The sequence below is a fragment of the Micromesistius poutassou genome (genome assembly GCF_964030765.1).
Source record: "Micromesistius poutassou genome assembly, chromosome: 5".
Classification (NCBI taxonomy): domain Eukaryota; kingdom Metazoa; phylum Chordata; class Actinopteri; order Gadiformes; family Gadidae; genus Micromesistius; species Micromesistius poutassou.
In genome coordinates this window covers 9385601-9413086 of record NC_140275.1, presented here as the reverse complement: position 1 = coordinate 9413086, position 27486 = coordinate 9385601, and the positions used below count along the sequence as shown (strand labels likewise).

General features: G+C 47.3%; 2 protein-coding genes across 3 annotated transcripts in view; one reads left to right on the top strand and one right to left on the bottom strand.

Moving 5' to 3' along the window:
* Positions 1–2487, top strand: part of LOC311344022 (phosphatidylinositol 4-phosphate 5-kinase type-1 beta-like) — a gene marked incomplete at its 3' end in the record, with an annotated part of 22734 nt that extends 20247 nt beyond the window's left edge. Inside the window, exon 8 of the mRNA XM_084468960.1 lies at positions 2389–2487. Coding sequence (XP_084325086.1) covers positions 2389–2487 — 99 coding nt within the window. The remainder of the gene's footprint in view (positions 1–2388) is intronic.
* Positions 1083–26723, bottom strand: LOC311343234 (ceramide transfer protein-like). Of its 2 annotated transcripts, XM_084468102.1 has the most exons (18): positions 25976–26723; positions 25580–25714; positions 22989–23105; positions 15910–16017; positions 15598–15733; positions 14172–14294; positions 13697–13854; positions 10846–10938; positions 10079–10165; positions 9397–9489; positions 8946–9023; positions 7849–7944; positions 6922–7054; positions 6588–6658; positions 6335–6463; positions 5124–5253; positions 3349–3485; positions 1083–2917 (listed from the first exon to the last, which is right to left on the bottom strand). In XM_084468102.1, the coding sequence occupies exons 1-17, from the start codon at positions 26063–26065 to the stop codon at positions 3358–3360; spliced, it is 1905 nt and encodes a 634-aa protein (XP_084324228.1). In that variant the 5' UTR covers positions 26066–26723; the 3' UTR covers positions 1083–2917; positions 3349–3357. The 2 variants fall into 2 exon arrangements, with proteins under 2 accessions (XP_084324228.1, XP_084324229.1); XM_084468103.1 differs by lacking the exon at positions 8946–9023 and having other exon boundaries at positions 25976–26721.
* Positions 26724–27486: the final 763 nt, after the last annotated feature.

The window sequence follows — 27486 nt, the reverse complement described above, 5'->3', positions numbered from 1 at the left end:
CCCAGGTGTTTACAGTGAATCCGTGAAGGCATTCCCTAGTTCCTAAAGGTGGAAGGAGGCACTGTCACACACAGGAAAAGGAACTCAAGCCAAACCCGTGAACGCTCTCGTGAAGGAGTAGAAAGACGAGACGGACGCAAAACGACGGATGAACCGCCTTTTGAACGCAACCGCCAAGGGGCCCTAACTCAACACCAGACGGTGGTTTTGTGATTGGGCGACCCAGCTCTGCGTCATTATCCCAGCGAAGGACTCCTCGATGGATGCACCCATTTTAATTAAAGGTGGGGCCACCGCCAGGAAGAAACAAGCCGTAGCTAATGCACCAGTGTGGATGATCCCATGTGGAGCAAGACCAGCGCAGTGCGTTTCTCGTCTTCGGACCTTGGGTATATAATCACCGTTCAGTAACTTCCTGGCTCTGAGGCGTTCGGTGTGTTGGGGGGGGGGGGGGGGGGGGGTGGGGGGGTGGGGGGGTAAGGCGAGGTTACCTGGTCTAAGCACAGGACGAGTGAATATGCACAAAATAGCTTCTTTTTTTTTCCTCAATTGTTTTTCTAACATATGCACACAACCGCTCTGTATGTCGTCGCTAGTTGAGTACGCACAGATAACGAGGAGACTTTTTGTAGGCGATTTTGATGTGGAACTTAATATTTTTTATGAGGTTTGTGTCACGACTGATGAGGCCTTCATTTAGCATATCACTTGATCCAGAAGACGTGTACGACTGAGGCACAATACGAGGCTGTCCAGTGGCTCTTCGTGAAGATATTGAATTGTGTTGGAATTGCTTGATCACACCTGTCATTTGTAGAACTATAATTTATTATATAAATATCTATAGCTATACTGTTTGCTGAAAAACATAGCTGAATGTAAAGACAATGTGTATTTATATATATATAGAGAGAATAGGGTCCTATAAAAACGGTTGAAAATATGTGTAGTTGTTTTTGTTTGTCCACGATCATTGTGTAAATGCATGCAGACATCTGTGAGGTGTTTTTTTTTTTAAACAACGAATAATAGGCAGAATACAACAACACACTCACGGTCCACACAAAAGAGATTTCCTGTTGTGTAACAATTTTAATTTACAGAACATTGTCCAATTGCAATACATTTAGTGCAAATAATAACACTTCCGATGTACAACTTAGAAATATACAAAGTGTAGAATCCTTGCAGAGATATCAAAATTAAAAAGGCTAAATGCATTCTTCAGCTTATGTAGCTTCTCCTCGTCCTCCTCTAAATCAGCAGCAAACCATTATCCAGATTCTCTCCGAACACGTAACACCAAGAAGCTGATTGATTGATGATTGGGGCATATATTCCTATTCCATATAGTCCTACTGATTGCAAAGATCGGAATTTTAAAGGTGAAAGGGGGGGGGGGGGGGGGCGGGGGGGGGGAATATACGACAGCAACTGAACACATTGAGGTATAATGATATGAAATGTTGACGCGCGAACCCGCGAGATCCCACCCCCCCCCCCCTGCCTTCATTTTAGTGTTGACAAATGCACATCTGGTGGGCACACGTACATGACATCCAGAGGGTCTTTCACAGGGAGCCCTCCTGGTATATGTAAGGCATTTGTTTTGGGGAGGGCAGCTTTAACAGTCAAGTGGGCAGAGAGTGACACAGTACTATGTGTTACATGAAATGTACGTTCATAGGATGTCTGTGTGCACGGGGAGCCAGACATCATCATAATAATAATATTAATCCAGTGGAAACCTTGTTGCTTGCGACTTCAAAACAAAACAATCACAATAGGGGGTGTGTTTTTTTTGGTTGTTTTTTTTAGCCCTGGGCGTGCACAACAGTGTGCTTCCCAAACCGAGACACCTGATTGGACACGCAACATGTCCATCACAAATCGGTTCACGCCCAGAGGGAAAAACAATCCAAACCTGAAGTTCCACTGTGGCGTGACCAAGAGCTTCTCTAGCTGGAGAGACACACAGTCTGTCAACAGCGTTCTTTATGTGGAGGAGAGGAAGGTGGTACATGAATCAACTACACCGTTGTATCTATGGCCACATATGACATAGGTCTACTTTATTATTATCAAACTCGACCGTGTCAAAGACACCTAATTAAATCCCCCAAAGTGAATCTCATCGACCTCTCCTCAAAGTCTCCCAAAGCCCCTACGGACACGACTGTCACACGCGAGCCATTCAACAGTCAATTCACATTTATGCACACTTGCAAAAATTTCCTCCGTTTTCTGTACAATACACTGTGCCCATAGTGATCTCTGACAGCGACTCAATAAACAATCTAGAAATATAGAGATTTCCGAGAAAAAAAAAAAAAAAAAAAAAAGAGCGGTCCAAAGCGTTAGGCTCCGCCCCCCTCCCTCAAACCACAGCGCAGTCGTCACCAGAGGGGACCGGAGGAAGGCAAGGAGGAAGAGGGGCCCGGAGCATCCCAGCCCCGCCCCTCGACCGTCCCTCTATCCAGCATGTAGCCACCATAGCAGCAAGACGAGAAGCAGTGATGTTAGTCGTTCAACGCAAATCCAAAAGTTAAGGAGTTTATGTAATCATAGGAAATGTACAAAAAACAATTTACAAAAACAGAAACAAAAATAAAAAGCAAATTAATTTCCGTTGCTTTCAGAAACATTATTATTGGTATTTTTTTTTCTCTTTTTTTTTTTAGAAATTCTTGAATTTACATACAAATGTGTGTCCATGTTGGGCCATTTGCATGGCTGGTGATGGCAACTACAGATGGGATAAAGCCATGAAGCAGGACATCCTGTAGACTCCCTGGGTGGCGTGGTATCATGGGTGATGTAGTCTGAGTAGACATTCTAACGGTTCCTATGTTCATGGAGCGGCGGTTGACGTTGACCGGTCGTCTCTCCAAACGGGGCAACCTCCAACTTCCTCATGCTTGAAAGAAAGGAGACAGTTTAATCCAATGAACCAACCAGCAGAGTTCATTCAGTTAACCAGTAGAGTTAAATTCAATTAACCAGTAGAGTCCATTCAATGTACCTGGCTCTCAACCTAATCAAGCAGCGGTTAAGATGGGACTTGGGGTTAACTTCCACATTTCTTGCCATTGTCCGGAAGGAATTGTGAAACCAGGATATGGTTTGGCAACGCAGTGATAAAAAAAAAAAAAACCCATCATACAAATATTCGAGCCTTGCAAAAGAATTGTCAAGCTAGCAAAACGTGGCATTAACGACATGTGATTCAGTTTCAGTGTTTTTGGAAGTGAATTTTTCCAGAAGTTGCACATAAGTCTATGCTCTTCTTTCCATATTAAATATGTATATTTGAAGTGGATCTCCTCTGAGGACGCAGCGGGCGGTCACCTGCAGGGTCTAGAAGAGGATGGGTTTGCCAGCCGTCTTCTCCTGGACGTAGGAGGTGAAGCGCTTCAGGAACTTGGGGTACTCCCTCTTGGCCACGGCCCTGAGGACAGAGGCCGGCGCCCAGCCCCCAGGGTTCACTGAAGAGGACACACACACGTTAACACACACAGACACACATTAACACACACACACACACACACACACACGTTAACACACACACACACACATTAACACACAGACACACGTTAACACACACACACACACACACACACACACACACACACACACACACACACACACACACACACACACACACACACACACACACACACACACACACAGACACACAGACACACGTTAACACACAGACACGTTACACACACATTAACACACACAGACACACACACACACACACACACACACGTTAACACACACAGACACACATTAACACACAGACACACGTTAACACACAGACACGTTAACACACACATTAACACACACAGACACACGTTAACACACACAGACACACGTTAACACACACAGACACACGTTAACACACAGACACACATTAACACACAGACACACATTAACACACAGACACACGTTAACACACAGACACACGTTAACACACAGACACACGTTAACACACAGACACACATTAACACACACAGACACACGTTAAACACACACACACACACGTTAAACACACACACACACGTTAAACACACACAGACACAGACACACATTAAACACAGACAGACACACAAACACACACGTTAAACACAGACACACAAACACACATTGACACACACAGACACACGTTAAACACACACAGACACACGTTAAACACACACAGACCCACATAAACACACAGACACACGTTAAACACACAGACACACAAACACACATTGAACACACAGACACACATTAAAACACACACAAACATCAAACACACAGACACACATTAACACACACAAACACTCAACCACACAAACACCAAGTCCCCTGACTGAGCCCCATAACAAGACTTAAACACCAAGCCCCCTGACTGAGCCCCATAACAAGACTTAAACACCAAGCCCCCTGACTGAGCCCCATAACAAGACTTAAACACCAAGCCCCCTGACTGAGCCCCATAACAAGAGACTTAAACACCAAGCCCCCTGACTGAGCCCCATAACAAGACTTAAACACCAAGCCCCCTGACTGAGCCCCATAACAAGACTTAAACACCAAGCCCCCTGACTGAGCCCCATAACAAGAGACTTAAACACCAAGCCCCCTGACTGAGCCCCATAACAAGAGACTTACACACCAAGCCCCCTGACTGAGCCCCATAACAAGAGACTTAAACACCAAGCCCCCTGACTGAGCCCCATAACAAGAGACTTACACACCAAGCCCCCTGACTGAGCCCTATAACAAGAGACTTAAACACCAAGCCCCCTGACTGAGCCCTATAACAAGAGACTTAAACACCAAGCCCCCTGACTGAGCCCTATAACAAGAGACTTAAACACCAAGCCCCCTGACTGAGCCCTATAACAAGACAAAGCATAAAAAAAAGAAAAAGTCCAGCATCCTAGAAGCCTTCCTGTGAATAAGACTTGTATACATATGCTACACGACACAAGAACACGCTGGACCCAAAAGCGGACAGTAACGTGTCCTGTTTTTTTTCTTTTTGCATGTGGCCGATCACCGTGGTACAACCGAGTACAAAGGCAACAGTTCAGCCACTCTTTGTTTATTCAAAACCTGCCTGGATGACTTACCGTTGGCCACGTAGGTGATCTTGCACAGGATGTTGTCCCGGCTGATTTCCTTATCCCCTTCTGGCGGGCTCACCAGCGTCTGACAGATCAGCGCCACGTTGATTTTGGCCCGGACGCACCGATTGGTGGGCTGTGGACAGGACAAGGGTTTTTTGATTGACACCGAGAGAGAGAGAGAGACCACAGTTCACGTGACATTTCCACTTCAGAACCAGAAGAGGGCACTGTTTGCCCACTAGAATACAGACGGTGTTTAAGCAAGTGCAACACACTAAGCACGGAGGATTTTAGAAACAAAGCTAGCTACAAAATATCTCATAAACCCTAAGCCTAGATAATCAAGCTCAAAATTTGCAAACAAAATACACTTCCGTGCAAATCAGTCCAAATCCAAAAATCCAAGTTAATAGACACAAAGAAGGCAGATTTGTTATAATCATAAGCACATGTAATCGCTATAATCCATCTTCATAAATTCTAAAGGCCCCAATGTGCAGGGTTTTAAATGCGTCTGTTCCATGGAGCAAAGGCACAGCGAGGAACATGCACTGGATCTGCATCGCACGCAGCTCAGCAGTGAGGGGCTAGCGTTAGCATGTTAGCTCGCTAGCTGTGAGCTAACATGCTAACGCTAGCCCCCTCGAGTCCTACGCACAGTACAGCGCTGTACAGTAGAGTACACGGTTACCACAGTGCTGCGGTAACTAGGGCGGTGCGATTAATCTAATTTTGATCACGATTTCGATTTTTTTTTGCGTCAAACGATCAAAAAACGAATAGAATAGAGTTTAAACTTTATTCATTTTTATTTATTGATTTTTATAGTATATTTATTTATTCATTAAATGTCTTAAAGAAATTGCAGAACAGCTGGATACCAATTTGTGCATTACTTTCGATCTGAACATCTTCTATTTGAACATTTTGTGTATTTTTTTTGAAGGGGAAATTTAAAAAGTTCTCCGTTACTTAAGTGTTTTTTTTTGGAGAAAAAAAAAATCTGAAAAATTGCATCCTGTTTTCAAACTCAAAAATAATCCTTTGAACAATCGTGGTTAAACTATTGACCAAAATAATCTGGATTATTGTTTTTTCTTCTTCCATAATGGAGCAGCCCTAGCAGTGCCACTACGGGAACACAGGCCCAAAGCAGGTCGCCGCCGCCGCCACGGTGGCGGGCGGCTCTGGGGGTGGTGGTGGACCCGGCCTACCTGGGCGTTCTCGTGGTCCACGGAGAAGTTGCACACTAGCCACGTGTCGGGGTCGTTCTCGTCCGTCGCCACGATCTTCCTCATGGCCGACAGGTACAGCACATCCCTCTGGGAGGCCGGCCACACCCTCTGAAACAACAACAATAACAACAACACCACCCATTGGCTGTCAGCGACGTCATGGGGACGGAAGACGGGACCAACCGGTGGGGGACGTGCGGTGGGGGGGGGGGGGCGGGGGGGGGGCGTGTACCTTGTGCGTCTGGTACACGATGACGGCGTTGTCCGAGAGAGTCTCCACCACGTTGAAGTTCTCAATGGTGGCTGGAGGAGAGTGTGGGAAGGAAAGGCAAATATTATCAGGGGTTGTTTTTTTTCACATTTTTTTTAAACGCATACATCATCGGTTTTAATTCTGTCTCGATGTCGGCGTGGTCGAGACATACGTAGTAAGAGTCGTAGCAACGGCAGTGCACGCATAAAATAACATTTGAAAAACAACAGGAAAAAGTTAACCGTGTCTCCGTCATGATGACTGTAACGTTAACCATGGTGACTGTAACCAGTGAGACCAGTTAGACACTCACTCTCCCAGTCCAGTCGGACGGCCGTGTCCCAGAAGTAGTGGCAGACCTCGTGGCCCGTCACGCCCTTCACCGAGTGCGTGGCCTTCAGGGGGTCCAGGACGATGCCGTTCTCCTCCACCTCCCTCCGGTACACCTGGGGCAGACGCAGCCAGGAGAGACGGGGTCACACACGGAACGGAACGGGGCGGGGCCCTCAGCGTGAGCACACTCACTCAACGACACAGACTTCACAGGTACATTCTGTGTCGGAAAAAGTTGCAAGCCGTACTCCCACATCCATCCCGCCGTGAAGTCGTACATTATCCCTCATTATCCCTCAGCCTTACGTTTGATGTCTGAGGGGTGCGTTTCGTTATTTTGATGGTAATAATGTTGCTGATTAAAATCATGCTTTTATTGGGCGAGGAGGATCTAAAAATCATCGTTGAATTTACGATCACACCACTGACACAGAGCACGGAGCGTGGAGGTGTTGGCTTTAGGGGCCGTCCGTGACCAGACGCTAAAAAAAAAAAAAAAAGGCGATATGAACAAGCAACAAGCACAGATAACGTACGAAATGTCCTCCAGCTCGGAAGTGGCGTGGTATTCACGGGGGTAGAGAACAGCTGTCTTCATGAATAATTACATAGCCCGGGGATCAATACACACCCTTCCAAGGCTAACAGACAGCGCAGCGAGAGAGCTCACCACCGCCTGCCAAACACGTGATCGCCCTAGCACATCTGTGAGCAGCCAAACACTGTCGGCCAGGCGTTTCCTCTCACGGATCTGCTGCACGACTCCCTTTCTGCCAGTACTAAAGGCTACACAACTGAGTTTGCTATTTGTAACCAGATGGTCGCTTCTCCTTAACCCAGACTCCGCTTCTACGGTTCTGTGACCCACGCCGACAGTGTCATCGCCGCCGTCATCGTCCCGCCTCACCTTCATCTCTCCCTCCTCGATCACCAGCTGCCAGTTGGCGTCCCCGCCCATGTCCTGGAGGGAGTAGGTCATGTGGTTCTCCACGTTCTCCTCCACCTGGCACGCGCACACACACACACACACACACACACACACACACACACACACACACACACACACACACACACACACACACACACACACACACACACACACACACACACACACACACACACACACACACAGTAAATAACAGGGAAAAACACTTCAGAGACATTTGAGTGGATGGTTTAAATAATTGCCATCAGATCGCCACATGGAACGATGCAGAACAAAATGAAACACAGACAAAAAGGTGCAAATAAAACACATCAGAGGACATCCTGTCCTGTAATCGGGCACAGAGGAGACATCGGAGATCCGAACCGGACCTGCGTCGGGGAGCGACTGCAGAATACCGAGCCCACAGGAGGACTTCCTGTCGGACGTATCCCGTGTGCGCGCGGGGCTGCTCACAGGATCCATGCTTTCTCATGCCAAGGTTGCCATTCAGGAGTTGGAGTAGTGGGGGAGGGGGGAGGAGGAGGGCAAGCGAGTGAAAAGACTTCACCAGAACTCAGCCATGCAGCGTCTGCTGAGCTCAGCAGAGGATCAGCGCAGGCCAGCAGAGACACAGCGGGGACAGAGCGGTTAGTCATTCTCTCCAGGAGCCCTCTCCTTGTGAAATAAAATAAAAATGCTGTTTGGCTAAATCATCAGTTTTCTTTTATGGATCAAATCAATATGCCGTTCGCCGCCCCCTTAGGCAGCCTCAGCCAATTGACGTCTGACATCAGGATGTAAATGATTATCGATCTGCTCTAAAAGAAAAAACTATAAGGATCTTTTATCTTTCCTATACGCCCAGTTCAGAAGCACAGACATTTGACTGTTCTTGAGGTCAGAGCACTGAGAGTGCCCTCTAATCTATAACCGATCTACGGCCGTCCTGGAGAGACGCGTTAGTGGCGGCGGCGGCTCTCATGCGGTCTGCTCCTCCCAGGCAGCAGTGGGGTGACCCCTGGGGGCCCGGAACAGTCCGGCCCGGGGGGCTCTGGGACGTGTACAGGGTACAGTACCTGGGCGCTGAATCTGTGAATGTCTTCCGAGGCAGTGACAAGCTCAACGGAGGACAGGGAGGAGGAGGGGCTATGGGGCTACACGACGGAGGAGGGAGGGAGGGAGAAGAGAGAGAGGAACCAAAGTTTTAAAGGGTTGATAGTGGAGCAATTACACCCCCACCCCCCCCAAAAGCCCCACATGAGTTATGATTGCAAAAAGCTCCCGAATTCAAACAAAGGGCACGTTTGTATGCGGGGCCCAACCAAGGCCACGTGACGCACAGACACGTAGCCACGGTTACGACAACAACAGAGTTACATGGCCGTATTGTTGGCAGCTTTATTAAAAGGGAAGAGGAAAGCATGGATGAATGGAAACATGATCGCAGAGTGGTCTCGGTTACGACCAGAGTAAAAGAGTGGGGGGGAGGGGGGAAGGGGGGGCCATCGGAGACAAGAGGGTACCTACCATGGCGGCGAAGCGGTGCGTGGCCATGGTGGAGTAGGCGTCTCCCGGGGGCACGCTGGCCAGGCGCGGCGACCGCACCTTCTCGGACTGACACTAGGGGAGGGACAGAGATCAGGACATGCTTCAGGCGCGAGAAGGGGCCCGACGCGGCTCACAAGACAGAGAGGAGAGAGTCTCTCTCTCTCTCCCTCTCTCTCTCTCTCGTGTCAGAGAGAGGGAGGTGAAGAGTGTGTGGGAGAGAAAGAAAGACAGAAACAATGAACACAAGCGAAAAAACGAATAAGAACGAGAAAGCGAGAGAACAAAGAACCAAAATATATGATGCACAAACAATAGGGAGAACACAAACATTTTAAAATGAAAATGTATACAGGAACCAGTATTAGTGGGGGTAGGGGAGAGAGAATTATCGTTAAAGCCATGACAAACAGATATGGACACATAGGATGAACTAGGTTCTTATTGGCATCGTAAGCATGGAGAAGTCTGTGTCTATAGGTCTTCATGTCAGCGGTACAAAAAAAAACTTGTTTTTACAATTTCTCTATGAGAAAGTGAAACGAGTGTGTGTGCGTGTGTGCGTGCGTGCGTGCGTGCGTGCGTGCGTGCGTGCGTGTGTGCGTGTGTGCGTGTGTGTGCGTGTGTGTGGGCACCCATAGACAGCAGGGCCCACCCGACCCACCTGCTCCTCGATCTTGTCCTGTCTGTCCAGCGCGGCCTCCACTGCGTCAAAGAACTCATCCTCGTTGATGAGGCTGTTGGGGCCCTCCTGTCAGACCACAACACACAGAACGGCCGTCAGCCTCACTGCACCGACACCTTGAAGGGGTAGTTCAGGACTTTGGACAGGACAGGACATCGGGTCTCATTTCCAAGTGAGCCAGTGTGTTATTTATCATTGGAGACCGTTTAACACTTTTCATTCAGTCCTTCCAGTTGCAGAAATCGCTGGTGCTAGGCTAGCGCAAGTCGAGGGGAACTGCTAGCCTGCCAATAAAAACTGTTTTATCCACAGTATACCCGAGGCAAACCAATTATAATGCCCGGCTATCGATGTAAATGTCTGTGTTGATAGAATAATATTAGAAATAAAAAACAGAGAAGCGCACTCCAGGTAATATCAGTCCGCCGCTTGCTTCCAACTATAGGGATTATATACTAAATGCAATGCGATGCAAGGGTAAGTTTATTTCTAACACTATTCTATCAACACAGACATTTACATCAATAGTCGGGTATTATAATTGGTTTGCCTCGGGTATACTGTGGAGTGGATAAAACAGTTTTTATTGGCAGGCTAGCAGTTCCCCTCGACTTGCGCTAGCCTAGCACCAGCGATTTCTGCAACTAGAAGGACTGAATGAAAAGTGTTGAAAACTACTCTGTGATGTGTACGCCTGCTGAAAAGGGGGGGGGTGGGGTGGGGTGGGGAGATCGCGGCGGCCTTGCCTCATAGTCGGGGCCTCCGTAGTGAGACTTCTTCTTCAGCTCGTTCATGGCCGACTTGTAGCCATCCTCCACCCTCCTCCTCTTCTCCAGCTCCTGAGAACAGGACACAAAAAGACACGGCGGAGGATCTGTGAGACAAAAGGAGTCTTCACTGCTGCCCCGCCGCCGCCGCCGCCGCCGCGCTCACAGTCACCGTCGTGAAGACGTGGAGTCGAGTGGGAAGTCAAGTGTTTTAAGTGAAGTCAACTTGTTTGAAGAGGAGACGGTTTTTTTTTTTTAAATGTTGTAAGACGCAGGGTCCAAATGGAACTGTGAGAATGCCAGTGACCTGTTGAGTCAACACGCACGGACAAACCCAAACAACCAGAGTGCAGACTGTAGGTGCAGACTTGTTTGTTCCTCCCTTTCTCCGCCCGGTCCACCGTCGCTGAACGAGACGCAGGCAGCAGTTGCAACATGGTTTGTTTTTTTAAACAGGCTAAGGTCTAATCCTCTGCATTAAATACATGACAGCGGTGTTGGAACCTGGGCGAGAATGCTCACATGAGCCATCAGCGACAATGTGGGCAGTGTTCTACAGACGATGACAAAGGTATTTCGTCTAGAAGGCAACAAACGAACATACTGACTGACCCTGTGCACACACACACACACACACACACACACACACACACACACACACACACACACACACACACACACACACACACACACACACACACACACACACACACACACACACACACACACACACACACACACACTTAAAGAGAGAGAAACTGTTAAAACTGGTTTGTCAATTCAACCCACCGACCAAACACCTAAGGAATTGGGTTTAAGTCAATGACATTCAGGTAAACTGTGTGTACCAGAGTCAAATTGTATGCAGTATGTGTCACCCTTTTTGTTGTTTCAGCAAGTAGGCTGAGACCTATGCAGAATTCAGTTCCATTACTTTTTAAATAACATTATATTCTAGTAAGAATAAAAATTATTATTATGGTACATATGGGATACAAGCTACAACTGTGGCAAACGTCAGTGATAAAAAAAAGAAGCCATTTTAAAAACAAACATACCTCACACACACACACACACACACACACACACACACACACACACACACACACACACACACACACACACACACACACACACACACACACACACACACACACACACACACACACACACACACACAACCTGATGACTACAGCTGTAGCTATAAAAGAGAGAGTAAGTGGACGAGGTCCCGGGCCAGCTGTACGTCAGAGACCTACTGTACGTCAGAGACCTACTGTACGTCAGAGACCTACTGTACGTCAGAGACCTACTGTAAAGAAGCGGCTGCATGACTGAAACGGGATCCAGTTCTGGGTCTGGAACTTGACCACCTCCGTCTTCCATTGTAGCGAGGGCTTCAAGAAGTTGTACCAGGACGTCCGGCCAGTCATTCTCCCCTTAGGCCCCTCTGTGTCCTTCAGTTCCCTCGGCTTTCCTCTGGCTGACATCCGGAGCAATGCTACCGCCACCACCGCCACCTCCAGAGGCTAATACCAGAGCTTGGCTAGGTGCACACCAAGTGGTTCAAAGAAAATGAAAGGCTTTTTTTTTTCCCCCCTTCCGTATAGTTTAGGGTAGGGCAGTGTGCCTTGACAAAAACAAAAGACAAAGAAAAACCGGTTTCCAACCCTGGCTGGGTCGATCAGGGATGAAATGTCAACTTTGGAAGCCAATGGAATACCTCGACACACACACACACACACACACACACACACACACACACACACACACACACACACACAACACCGCCTAGGTTCCACAGTGCAGTCAATGGAAATAGTAGTTTGCTACTGGGTAGATCCAAGTTAGACATAAAACAGGTTGTACTTCGAGCAGCAGGACTGATCAACCAGAAGGTAGAACCTGTTTTGTGACTGTGCAAGTCATCAAAAACCACCTCTGTGCACAATGAGCTTCACACACACACACACACACACACACACACACACACACACACACACACACACACACACACACACACACACACACACACACACACACACACACACACACACACACACACACACACACACACACACAGCTGTCTGGTCCCTCGGCCGCGACATCGATGAGTATACAAAAAGGCACTCTGTGGTCGCGGTAACAAACGCTAGTGGCATTTGGAGCAGAGGTGAACGCTCACATTGTAGCTGGCAGAGACACTGGACGTCACGGCTGTGTTCTCTACGTTACCTCCCTCACATTGACACACATCAAGCACCCCTGGCACACCCTTTGTCTAAATGTTTGTCTGTAGATCTTAAATCAAATCGGACTATGTGTAGAATATTTAAATAGTATAAATAAATAAAATAAAAATGTAACTTATTAACTGTGAAAATGTGTTTTCGATTAAATAAGTCAATGTTAAATGAATAGGATTAGTATAAGATAGGATTATCTTTATTCTATCATTATTACTCTTCTTTCTTCTATATAAGCCAGAGGACTATGTTGGACGTTTGTTTGTGTTCTCGTGGACCTCTTTATGTACACTGACTTGTACCTGAATGAACCACCTGATCAACCACCGTCTTGTCTGCTCCTGAGCACAGATGGCGCTACAGCCCCACCACCTTGGGAAACTGTTGCTGCAGCAGCAGCAGCAGCAGCAGCACCTTATTAAGCCATCACCAAAAACACAGCCGACACAATGCAACAAAAGATTGGCCCTTCCGTCGATGGCAGCACTGCGGTTCCTGTCAAAACACCCGCAAGGGACATTTTCGTCAAGCCGCGTTCGTGGGCGTGCGTACGTGTGTGCGTGTGCGTGCGTGTGTGTGTGTACCTTGTCCAGCCTCTTCTGCCAGCTGTCCTCTCGTTTGACCATCAGCTCGATGCAGTGGGAGAGCGTGGAGAGGATGCCGGCGGTGGTTGCCTTGAACGTGATGGCCTCCCCCTTGAAGTCAATACCGTTGATCCCTTTAGGGCTGGCGGGCGGAAACACTGACACAGGCAGGGCAGGAAAAACATATATGAAAGAAAGAAAGAAAGAAAGAAAGAAAGAAAGAGAGAGAGAGAGAGAATGAAATAATAAACAAACAAGAGATCCATGAAACCATTAATAGGAGGGGGGGAAATAAGGCAGAAATGACAAAGAAAAGGGGAAGAAAGCACAAAGACGGAGTGTTGTTAAAGCCCAGACACGCCCGTCGCAATATAAGGAGGAATGCTTCTTGTTTCTTGCAAACATCGTAAAGCAGGAGCATTCAGTGTCTACACATCAGTGGTAAAATAAATAAATAAAATACAACTGGTCTTACATTTCTCTTTGCTGCCGTTGTTGTTGTGCACACAGTCTCCGTCGGGGCGCGTGGTGGTGGAGGCGGTGGTGGTGGTGCTTGAAGGGGTGGTGGTGGGGAAGTCATCCTCGTCCTCCTCCACTACTGCAAGCAAGCAGGGAAGAGGAGTTCTAGTGAACACACTTAATTTTGTCTCGTCTGAATAAGGAGTCTGACGGTATGCAGCACTACGGCGTGGGGGCTTTGAGCTAAGGTATGGGGCTTTGAGCTAAGGTGTGGAACCTTGAGTTACGGTGAGGAGGGCCCATAGCTACGCTGAGGGGCCCGTAGCGACGGTGAGGGGCCCGAAGCTCACTGTGGGGCCAGAGCTACACTGTGGGGCCCGTAGTTAAGGTGGAGGCCCCTGAGCTACAGTGAGGGGCCCCAGAGCTACAGTGAGGGGCCCCAGAGCTACAGTGAGGGGCCCCAGAGCTATAGTGAGGGGCCCTGAGCTATAGTGAGGGGCCCCAGAGCTACGGTGAGTTACAGTGAGGGGCCCCAGAGCTACGGTGAGTTACAGTGAGTGGCCCCAGAGCTACAGTGAGTTACGGTGAGGGGCCCCAGAGCTACGGTGAGTTACGGTGAGGGGCCCCCAGAGCTACAGTGAGTTACAGTGAGGGGCCCCAGAGCTACGGTGAGTTATGGTGAGGGGCCCCAGAGCTACGGTGAGTTACGGTGAGGGGCCCCAGAGCTACAGTGAGTTACGGTGAGGGGCCCCAGAGCTACGGTGAGTTATGGTGAGGGGCCCCAGAGCTACGGTGCGTTACAGTGAGGGGCCCCAGAGCTACGGTGAGTTACGGTGAGGGGCCCCAGAGCTACGGTGAGTTACGGTGAGGGGCCCCAGAGCTACAGTGAGTTACGGTGAGGGGCCCCAGAGCTACGGTGAGTTATGGTGAGGGGCCCCAGAGCTGCGGTGAGTTACGGTGAGGGGCCCTGGGCTACGGTGAGTTACAGTGAGGTGCCCCAGAGCTACGGTGAGTTACGGTGAGGGGCCCCAGAGCTACGGTGAGTTACGGTGAGGGGCCCCAGAGCTACGGTGAGGGGCCCCAGAGCTACGGTGAGTTACAGTGAGGGGCCCCCAGAGCTACGGTGAGTTACAGTGAGGGGCCCCAGAGCTACGGTGAGTTACAGTGAGGGGCCCCCAGAGCTACGGTGAGTTACAGTGAGGGGCCCCAGAGCTACGGTGAGTTACAGTGAGGGGCCCCAGAGCTACGGTGAGTTACGGTGAGGGCCCCAGAGCTACGGTGAGGGGCCCCAGAGCTACGGTGAGTTACGGTGAGGGGCCCCAGAGCTACGGTGAGTTACGGTGAGGGACCCCCAGAGCTATGGTGAGGGGCCCCAGAGCTACGGTGAGTTACAGTGAGGGACCCCCAGAGCTACGTTGTGGGGCCCGGGGCCTCGGGCATACCTCTGTCGCGGTGGAACTCGTCTTTGGACACGCCGTCGGCGCAGGAGTCAAAGTATTTCTGCAGGGTGTCCACCTGTCTGCACAGAATGTCCCGGAAGGTCTCCATCTCCGCCAGCTTCTCACGCAAGCTGTGCCCCTGCTGGGAGAAAATCGATTGAACAGAGGAGGGAGGGAGAGAGAGAGAACGAGAGAGAGAGAACGAGAGAGGGTGAGGAATTGACTCAACAGAATAAGCAGGTGGATGCCCTCTGAGTAACACACCGACGGCGGCAGATATACATTGTGCTTCCTCCCCCGCGGGGGTTCCCTTACCTTGAAGGAGGAGGTGGAGGTGGCCGACAGGGCGCTGGCGGCGGAGGTGAGGGACAGCATGGAGCCATGCCTCCTCAGACTGGTCTCCGAACCGTAGCCTGACTCAGCCTGCGCTCGGAGAGACGGAGAGGGACGAGACGGAGCCAGAGGGAGGAGGGAAGGGGGGGGGGAAAAAGACAGAGTGGGAGAGAGAAAATGTGAAAATTACATCATAAGGCGGAAATGACAAGGGAGGGGGGGGGGGGGGTGGGAGGAAAGTACATCCCACATCGGCTGAGGATCAGAGCAAAGCAGAACACAACAGATAGGAATTAGCACACCAAGAAGCATTGATTTCTGGATGTGGATATTGGGAAAGACTACGAAACGATGACGTCCAGCGCTGTCCATCAGCAGAGGCGTGGACTGTGGACCAGAGTGCGTTCAAACGACAAATCAACACAAACAGGGGAAAAGGACCAAAACAGTTGATGTGGTAGCCAGCCTAGGAGAGGGTTCCTCATGGTTAGAGAACCATGTGGCCTTGATGTAGCCCATCAACGCCATTCAGGAAAACCCTTTATCTACAAGAGCAGGGCACACCCCCCCACTAGGAAAAAACACTACATTCACGAGAGCGCACGCACACACACACACACACACACACACACACACACACCTTTAGGGCTAACTGTCAGAGTCAAAGTCATGATGCAACATGCTAGCCAAACACTGGTATGGGAAGGCCTTTGGGGCATTGACGCTACGCAACTCATACCACCAAACCCAAGCTCCATGGTAGGTTTACAACACATTAACACTGCTTTTGAGCTGCTTCACATATTTAAGATGGTTGCACGAGTCTGGGGTTTCAGAGCATTAATTAAACTTGGGCTCTGGGTGAACCTTGAATTCCAGCCTCTGTGTCAGTCCCCCTCCTTCGTACTTATCAGGCCAACAGCGTTACACAGCCAGGTCTTTGTGAGGCTCATCACAACAGAAGGCCTGGTAGCTCGGGGCGACTCCGAGGAAAACAAGTTAGTATCAACTGGGGCCAGCAGCGCAGGCAGAGCCTTCAGGTGACTGACACGAGACGCCACACATAAGCCCCCTCACGGGCCCCAAGCAGTCCCATGATCTCATCATCTCAGGGGGGGGAGGGGGGGTGTGAAACAGGCTCAAGAGGGTTCACGTAGACCGCTGGGGGGGGGGGAAACTAGCTTGAGTCAATTTCCCTCAAAGTCTACTTAAAGTTTGTAAAGATATGCAAAGGCTGATTTAAGTGAAGTAAATGAATATGCATGCATAGCGCAGCAGTGGAAGATGGGAGTGTTTGTTACTGAAAGCCACATTGTTTGATGTAAATTGGAGAAGAATAGAGTACTTTAAGTTTGGTTCAATTGTTTGTTGTTACAAAGGGAAAGTGCTGTAGAACCACGTACAACTCTGATTTCATACCTATTGACCAAGGCCATGAGAGTCATTCATTTGACGTTGTTTGGCCTGAAATTATTCCAGGGTTAAGGCTATTGGTTTAGCATTATCCCGTTTAAAGTCAGATTTCCCTGCAATGATTAATCAGTGTCAGCAATTCAATTAGATAAATATAAATTGAAATGATAAGCAGCGAGTCTATTGCATCTTACCATCGTATACAACACCGTGACTGACCACCTTGACCATTTTACTACAATAACTAAATTTACAAACCTGTGTAATTTTGGGGGGGGGTAATTTTGGGGGTTATATTCTCAGCGTAATTTCTTACAATCGGTGTTGTCAAGAGTAAAACAACCCAATGTGCAATGGCAAAAACGTAAAAGTATTATTGGCAGGAGAATCTGACGATGCCTACCCCTGTTTGCAAACAGTTATAATGCTCAATGTGATTTTCAATCCCTTATCAAGGCAATTAACACACGTCAGGTATCATTTGCAGTGTGTCAGATTCACAGTAATATCTAATGAAACAATTTAGACATGAAACACCACAATACAATTTACCCAATTGCACGTTTATACAAATTAAGAATACTTTTCTCATCATAACAAAGCTGAAAGTCCCAAAAATATCTCTTTCACTCTCATCCATAATTCATCTAAATCCATTACTCCATTACTAAAGCTGTTTGACATAATGCTATACATTAACATTTAATGTATAGAAAATATGAGGCAAAGCAAGCACAAAAAACCGCCCCCCATACATTAAATCATTATGAGAAGCTGAGTAGCGGACCACAGCTACTTAGCTGTAGTTTGCACATCCCGTGAAATCACCACTGAGTCCATGCTCTTTTCATAAATAATCCAGCTGGGACAGCAACACATTATCACTCAGCATTTAAATTCATTTTTGCAGATGCATGTCATTAAAGTGGCAACGCATCATTGCACAAACGAGAGGCGGCATGCAAATGAACCCACACCTGATTGGAATACATGCAAAAAAAGCCCAATGAAGGAAGACTCCACGTGATGAATACTAATGATACAAAAAAAAGGAAGAAAAAAAATCACAATCACAAATGAGTGAGTAAGTGCAAGCTAGCAGCATGCTAACATGCTAGAAGCCCACCATTCGGCCATTCCAGCAGCCAAAGCAGAACAGGGCACTGCTCCAGTCCTGACGGCTACCTAGCGCCAGCATGGCCCCCCGGGGCGGCTACTACCCCCCCCCCTCGACTCTGCCCCCTTTGCAAAAAAAAAAATAGGTGCTCTTTAAATCCAGTATCCCCGGCTCCTCTGGACACACCCTACTGAGAGACGGGAGGAGAAGCTACTCGCGCTCAAGACCCCCGCGCATCCAGGGCAGACAGCAGGGATCAGATGGGGACGGGGGGGAGAGAGGGGGGGAGACAGAACGAGGTGACAGTATGGGGGAAACATAAATTAAAAGACAGGGAAGAAAGGGATGAGGAGGAAGGAGAAGGAGCGATAAGTCATCGGGACAAACAGCGGAGGGAAGTAGAGGGAGAGTGGCCGCGCTGCAGCAGAGTACTGATGCAGCTCTGCGTGCACTCAGCACTGAAGCGCGCATAAACGCACGCGCACACACACACACACACACACGAAACATACCCACCCTGATGCGTGAAACATTTTCAGCCAGGTTTTGCCGTTGAGAAAACTCCATGGATGCAGGCACCAGCAACGAATGTGTGGCTGTTTGTGCGTTTGTGAATTAGTAAAAAAAAAAACGAACTAATTTTGCGCGTATAAGGACAGTGTGTGTGATCTATGAAGAACAAGACAAATTGATTTACCAGTTAAGACGGCTCCGGTAAATAGAGTGAGAGAGAAAAATAGATGGACAGATAGGAGAGAGAGAGAGAGAGAGAGAGAGAGAGAGAGAGAGAGAGAGAGAGAGAGAGAGAGAGAGAGAGAGAGAGAGAGAGAGAGAGAGAGAGAGAGAGAGAGAGAGAGAGAGAGAGAGAGAGAGAGAGAGAGAGAGAGAGAGAGAGAGAGAGAGAGAGAGAGAAGGCAGGAGAACTGTTACCTGGATACACAGCCTCTTCGTGCATCTCTCCTCTTTATGCTATGATTGAATCAGAATAAAACTCACAATGTGTCAACAGACCAAGGGTTGATGGAAGTGTCTGATTACAGATTCTGTATGCCATTGGTATTGTGTTTCAGTCCTATAAAAAGACGACTATTGGATTATGTGGTGAAAATTCACCGAAACTGAATTTGTAAATGTAGCTCTAAAAGTGGTGAGAATACAAGCAGGATGTGAATATATTGAGCACGCTTGAGATAATATCAAACATGTTGTCATTCAGGAATGCCACGGTATAGTCGGCCTGCCTTACAGAAAGGAACTTCTCACATCTTCTTCAGTTGCGTCATAAACATAAATGTGTAAGGCTGGAACTGGTTTAATCGAGTTTGTAGTAGTCCAGATGTGTGTTCTCATGTTATTGTGCGTTTGTGTGAGTATGTGTGTTTAAGGAGTGTCAGTGTATCTGTGTTTACGTCACTGTTAGCCTCTGTTTAAAGTGAACTCATAAACTTTGTATGGTGGTCTGGAATTTCCCCATCACAGTCCATCTTAGCATCAGTGAGAGCCTATGGGGGCCGTACCCCTCCAGATTTTAACCACTTTTACATCAAACAGCATCAAAGAGCCCTGTTCGTCAAGAACAGAGCAACATGTCCCCATGTCCGGCAGTGCACCCACACACAAACACTCCCACACACAAAGTGCTCTGCATGCAGCCAGCCATTTTTAATGACTAACATTTGACATTTAAATAAATGTGTTTTCATTCCAAATGGCACCCGAGCCATTTGAAAGCACTTACCATGAGAAAATAACAAAATAAAATAACATAATAGCGGTGCTTGAAAGGTTATCCCCGTAATTTACCGGGGAACCGTGTGAAAGGGGCTTAGGAGAGTGGCGAGGAATCTACAAGGAAGTGTTGGATTCCATTAAGGGACCTAGTGGTGGTTCCCTGATATATCGCACCTCTGTGGCAAGTGTGGGCCGTCAATGGCGACAAACCCCATGTTCATGAAACGCTGTATTCAATCACAAACCCTCACTCATCAGTAAGAACGTCTGAGATGACTACTGCAGTGCTGCACACCAGCCCTTCTGAGATGGACTGAGGACTACGGTTGCATGCAAATCGATTGGATTTCCCTATGCTTAAATCTTCTTTTAGCTCTAATCTGCTAAACAAACGCATTGTAAATCAAATGGCCACGCTAAGCGGTCATTGAAAGACAGCTCATAGAATCAATGAACGGGGAACTGAAAACCAGGGCTGTGTGGGGAACGGAAGGCAGCCTGGTCCGCTGCCTGGCTGTCTAGCTACACAGTATTGTTTGGAGGCAGTGTTTTTGCATGAAGTAACCCGTTCCAATGCGTCACGATATCACGCTGTCGACAGTTGACATCCGTCAGTTACAGCGGTTATTCTACCACCTGTTGGTCATTCCGACTAACTGCGTTAACGGATATTTTCATGTTTCATTGGAGGAGCATTATTTGTTGTGGTGGAGTCGTCTCAAAGTCAATATGACTTACATTTGTACACGAGCTTAGGGCGGTTGCTCGCCATTGTTTTTCTTCTAGTCAGAGCAGTGGTGAGAGGCGCACCGGTTTGTGGGATAACTTGACAAACAAAGGGTCTATTTTGCCTACAAATCCTGCCTAGTCAGAGGCATCTCAGCAGGCAGTATTTTTGCTGTTTGGGTCACAGCCTGTGAATCACTAGTTTGATAATCATGTCAGGTGACCCTTCCGGGGAATTTAGAACATACCTACATTCCAGTAGTGTCATGAGCAGATTAAGCATGCTTTATGGTATTGGACTAATGCAACCAATGGCACAGTTTGGTAGCCCTTGCTGATGATTCAACAGACAAACTTAACATAATAATGAAATGTGTTTATTAAGCACTTTCAAGGCACTCAAAGTACATTGTGGGTATCTATGCATGTGGGAGGAAGGGATGGCACCTCACTAACTATCCAGTTTACACAACAGGTCAATATACGTCACGGTACACAACCTAACTGCACTTAAGTGCCTCTCCTATAGGCCATAAAGATTGCCCCATCGGAAGCCTAAGATAATAATGTTCTTAGAGACAAAATCATACTTAGAGACAACTTAAAGACATTAAATGTATTCATATTGCCATATGATTCTTCACCTATACAATCAAGATGGTAAAATGTTTTTTTATCCGTTCATAAGTTCCTAACAATGTTAACACCATGTTTACATTCCCCATCATACAGGCATGCAATGGGCTAACACACAGCTGGCTTGTGTGTCTTTTCACTTTTGAATGGCCTAATGAAATGAACGACCCCAAATTATATTCCTTCCACAACTCATTTTCAGCTAATCTTCTGGCAATACGTCACGTTACGCAGCAAACATTATGAATGGAATTTCATGACATCTCTTCGCATCCACGTCTGAGAGAAGATTGCACCACTAGGTATCAGATGACCACAGCTCCCCCACGCCCCCACTACTCCTTAGATTCCCCACATTCCCATGTCGATGGGTTGTGGCCTTGTCACATTCCTAAATCCAGCCCCGACCACACCCTACCATATGACACACAGCTTATACCCTCTGTGGTTCCAGCGCACTAGTAGTAGGCCTTTCACGCATGAACTCGGGATAAACTCTGGAGGATCAGGTCCAGAGATGATCCAGAGTTTGCCCTTTCACACATACAAACACACAACCGGAGATAAGCAGCATGAGACTATGTGTTCACACATACTGGAGATACTCTGTGTACTTAAGACGAGGGGTGTCTCCTCGAGAGAGCGTGTAGGGGGCAGAAGGTGACACAAAAAGTAAGCAGCGGAGAGTCGTAGTGTTTTGTTTACAACACATCGGAGCTCGCGGTGAGGCTTCAAACCACGTACTGATTACTCCCTTTGCGGTGATATCAATATTCAATATCAACAGAAGAGTGGAAAGCAGAAAAAGGTTGGAACACAAAACACTGGCAAGAAGCGAAAAGTACGAAGCAACTACACTGTGCTCCCGATTTTACGGGAGTCGCGTGATAGAAACGGCATGGACACGCCCATTGTCTCGTTGGATTCTCCAGACTTTATACTAGGGGCCTGGCCGGGTAAACACTGGTGGGGCCGAGTCTGACATTTACATTCACACATACAGCCCTTCCAGGTATTATACAGAGTATATCCGGCTTACAGTGCAAGATTGCATGTGACAGGCCCATAGGAGTCCAATCTGAGCCATGCCGATGACAAGCAGGCTTATCAAACATAGCATAAAGAGTGTGTATCTCCCTGTAACAAGAAGATAAAAGGATGACAAATACAAGATAAAACTTGCCCTTTTCAGAGACGGGAAATGTAGATTGCATTTGTTTGGACAGGCAACAAAGAAAGAACAAAGAAAGCATCGGTGGCACTAGATTCCGACACCTCCATATCCAGTGTTGAAATCCGATGTACTTCCACAGTGTACACAAGGCCCATACTCAACACAAAGAAAGAATGGTTGCTGGCAAAACAAGGAAGCATCATGTCTCCAGTGTCCAATGAAAGACAGATATGAACCGTGCGCAGGAAGTAAACATCTGCTCACCTTGTGCAACTCGATGGAATCGATCCAGTGGAGTCTGTGGTCGGGGTCCTCTGCCCGGAGATACCAGACGCTGTCGTTCACGCTGATGTCAAAACGACACTCGTCGAATTCGTGAGGCTGTGGGGAGGAAGAAAGAACGTTTCGTTAAATATCAGGGCTCATGGAACTTAAGAAACTCTATTCTATGTAGGACGACAACATAACATGACACAATGTGGCACTACGCCCCGTTTTCAGAATGAAGAAAATGTGGAGGTAAGTAACAGCAACAGCCAAACGAAAAATAATGCAATATGAAAAGAGCGCTATGGGGTAAATATGAATAAGCGCAGTGACACATTCTTGTCACAGATGGATTCTATCAGTCTCTGTCCCACGCAAACAACGAGAGGCGTAATTGATAACTGATGTCCATGCTCCTCCAGCCGTAACCACTCAAAACTCGTGTCGAGACCACAACGTATTCGCCCCTGCCTCACCCTCATTGTGACGTACCGGATCAACAAAAAAACACAAAGAGGTGAACGTTCCCATGAGATAAATAAGCCGGGGTTTACTGTTGAGAAGTAACACAGGACGCTTGAGTCACGGCCCTTCGGTGTATCGTTATTGTTGTGTGTGGTGCATGTGTGCTGTACTGAACCGGGGGGTCGCCATGACTTTTCCTCCTGCAACTGAGCCAAGCCCTGAAAACTATTTCCCTCCCCCACCCTTTTTTATCCGCCACTCACTGGCCCTTCTTCCAGATCCCACTCAGGAATCTATGACCTCACGTGTGCGGTGAATTCTTACAGTTCAGTCTGAAAGTGGAGTTTGACCACGCCAAGGAGCGCTCAGTCTCATCAGGGTGTAAAGTACAACGGCACCGAGTCCTCCCTCCCTGACAGGAGCCGGACAGCAGCTGATCGAGCCTTGTGGTTTAATTATGTTTGCTAAATGACCCACTGTCTTATTTGTTGCCATTGGCAACACATACACAGCTCTATACTTCTTTTTTTTTTTAATCAAATCTGACATTTGGTTTTGCAATCCTTTAAGCATTTTGTTTATATCAGCTCCCAACGACCCAAGACACAGTTTCCCATAGTAATGGAATACAGAAGATTCAATCAGCAACAATTCTAAACCTTGACAATGAGGGTAGGGCCTGTAATGCCCACCTCAAATACGACCATGTGTGATGCACTTTAGCTACGCGGTTCTCTCAGAGAAGCCTAGGCTACTAAACCACCCTAGTATAGGACTGCATCGGACATCGGCCAATAAACAAGTGTTTTACGCAGCAGTTTGTGATCCCCTCTCTCAGTCTGTCTCTGCCAGTGTCGTCTCTTTAAGAGAGTACAACTGGAGACCTCCACGGGCCACTGACTCCGGTGCACTCCTGACTGCAACGTCTCTGACGACACGGAAAAGAGGTGGCTCTTTAGAAACCTGGAAATCATCCGAATGTCCTGACTTCTGATTACTGCTAGCTCCGCTCTTCCTTACAAATTGTGCTGATTCATCCACCTAATTTTTTATTATAATTAAAGCAACAATGTCAAATTGCAAATCAAGTGTGCACAAATAGGAGTGTAGAGAATTTAATCTCAGTCTAGACGGATGGCTTGCACCGACTTGACAGTTCAACAAGGGACCTTTGCCCAAGGTAAGACTTGTAAGTGACTAGTGTTGAGCAGGAGGAACAGCGGAGGCCTGTTCCTGCATTCCTCAGCTCTAATAGCGTTGGCATTGTCTCTTCAAGCAGAACTGACTCTTTTAGTTTCAGACCCTACTAGCTTGATGATAAGCAAGATCAAACAGGTTGCACTGCTTTAGTTCGGTCACAGTAACGAGTACAACCCACGATCAAAAGTTTAATCTGGGGATCCAGATTCAACGCAAAAAGATTAATGCGCAAAATGTTCTAATAGTCCCTCCAAAGACCAAAGAGAAGATTCCCTTTAGGGAAGCGGTAAGCAAGTGAGCCAAGCCATTTAAACCTATTGCAAAATCACAGTAAAAAGGTTTCGCTGGCCTCTGTACTGAGTTATGGCATGCTGTACGAGAATGGCAAATGTTTAACCAGGGTGTGGGATTTCAGATTATCGACCCAACAGGAGACCGTCATAGTGAGACGACAGTGTACGACAGAACCAGAAGCACTGAACAAAAGTGTGTGGTTTGATCTTACATGACAAGAGGAAGCTAGATTTGAAGTCGATTATGTAACTACACTACTGCAAGAATTTCCAGTTTACGTTGCTGAGTGATTTTGTTGTAAACAAGAATTTCCTGGTCAGTGAAAGTAAAGGGCTCTCTATATCCCAATGGTGATCTTATCAATGGTTTCATGTTGGTTAATATTTATCTTTCTATCTTTGGGATTCAAGGACTGCAGAATTATCCCTCAAGGTAACAACAATAGACATGGGCAAGTAGACAATATCAAAATATTTTAGTGACAAGCAGAGTCGTTTAAAAAAAGCACTGTTCCTGATGAAGGCTTTAAGCCTGGACCCTCTTTCTTCACATGTGTTCTGAACACCATTCACTTCCTCCAATGAAACTGGCTAGTCACATGCCTACCGTTATCCATGTCAGACACTTACTGTGATGACGGCCTTGCTGAGGCAGAGGGAACCCCTGCAGCCATACTCCCGTTCATCCTCTGACTTGTAATAACTTAGAGTGTTGTTTTTCAGCACCACCCATCTGTCCTGCCATCCATGGATGTAGTTAGTCCACTATTTAAAAAAAAAAAAAAAGTAACCACAACACACAAGTTTATTAATGGAAATGAACAAAACGACGAGGCACTTGTATAAATCCTCTGTACAATATATAGCAAGAAAGGTATTATAGACTCAGGGTCAGCAGAATTGATACTGCTGATCCGAGAAAAACAAACAAAAAAAAAAAAATTATCCTACAGGAAGCGAGTTTAAGTAGCGGGTGCCATGCATCACAATAGTGTTGTCCATCATCAAATGGACACACAAGTTTACCTTGCTGAGGACTCCTCCATGTTCGACAGGCTGCCCGGACTCCGGGTCCACGTCCTCGTCCGATCCAGACGACGAACTCTTTTCAGACATCGAGTTGGGGAGGTCGGAGGCAACTTTGGATATGGGGTTTAGTTCAACCAGCGAAGGACGGACGGAAAGGAAAGGATGGACCAGCAGCAGCACGAATCTAGTTAAACGTGCCGATACTCACTGTGTCGCTGGTGTCAATCTAGCTCCTTTCAATAACACAAAAAACGTTGCGGCAATTGCAATGACACAAATGTGGTTAGATGTCGGAAATGTACATCCAACACCCAACAACACCCGATCAGCCACAGCGTGAGTCTGTTAAGTGACAGCAGGAGCCTCAACTTCTCAGCTCACCCTCTGTGTGTGCTTTGTTTTGATCCCGGCGGCGGCGGCGGCACCGCTAACGGCGCTAGCTAGTGTTAGCTGTCAAACGACGCAGCAAGTAATGAGCACTTTACGAGTGTTGCTCCGTCCGCGTTTTTGCGGCTTGAGCCCCCCCACCCCGGTATGCAAAACAAACCAGCCACAGGAGACGTCGGAGGTGAGGTTAGGTGTTTTTTTTTGTTTTTTTTCTTCTTCTTCTTGTTCTCCCGAGGCTATAGCTTTATAGATTCAGACCTCGACCAGCCAACTGGCGAACGACACACACACTGACTGCACCGACTGCTGCGCGGTGCTGCAGCTCGGAGGTTAGCACTAGCAGCACTAGCAGCAGCAGCAGCAGCGCTGGTGGTAGCCGCTAGTGGTGAGCCGACGAGCCTGGCTTCATTCACCGGAGTGGGAGGAGCTAATAACGGGAACGCTAACGGAATATATTTATTAACATAAATATTCAGTTACAGGACATACATTTTTATATTTTATTTATGTTTATTTCATTATTTTTTTAATTGTGTTTTATATTTGCCATTGTTTTTTTTTCCCTCTGCAAAACAAGCAAATCTAATATAAAATCAAGCATAATATAATATTTGATGTTATTCTTCTTTTTTTGGGGGGGATTTCTTGTCATTTATAGCTCACTATTTTCTCTTGTATTTTACTATTGCATATTTTATTATACCGACATCGTCGTTTTCGCTTTTTTATTTCATTGAACGTAATCGGCAACCGAAAAATACATTTTCCATGCCCACATTTAAAAAAAATTGTTCTGCCTTTGAAGAAATCGACTACATGCACTACATCTTGTCATTATTGTTTAGTTTTTTATTATAATTAATAACTCATTAACATATCTGAGGAGACATACAATTTCAAATAACGTGACAAAATGTTTGTCCCCTAGTCAAGAATGGAGCATAAGATGAATGACGTGGCTGTATAAAACATGTGCAAACAAGTCTCCATAAATGTTGCAGTTATTTGCAGTCTTCTCGAGTGGGTTTGGGAATGAACGCGTTAACTTTGTATCGCTGTCAAACGTGACCCCGCTTCACAACACTGGCGGTGCCGTTGCTCGTGTTGACCAGCAGAGGGCA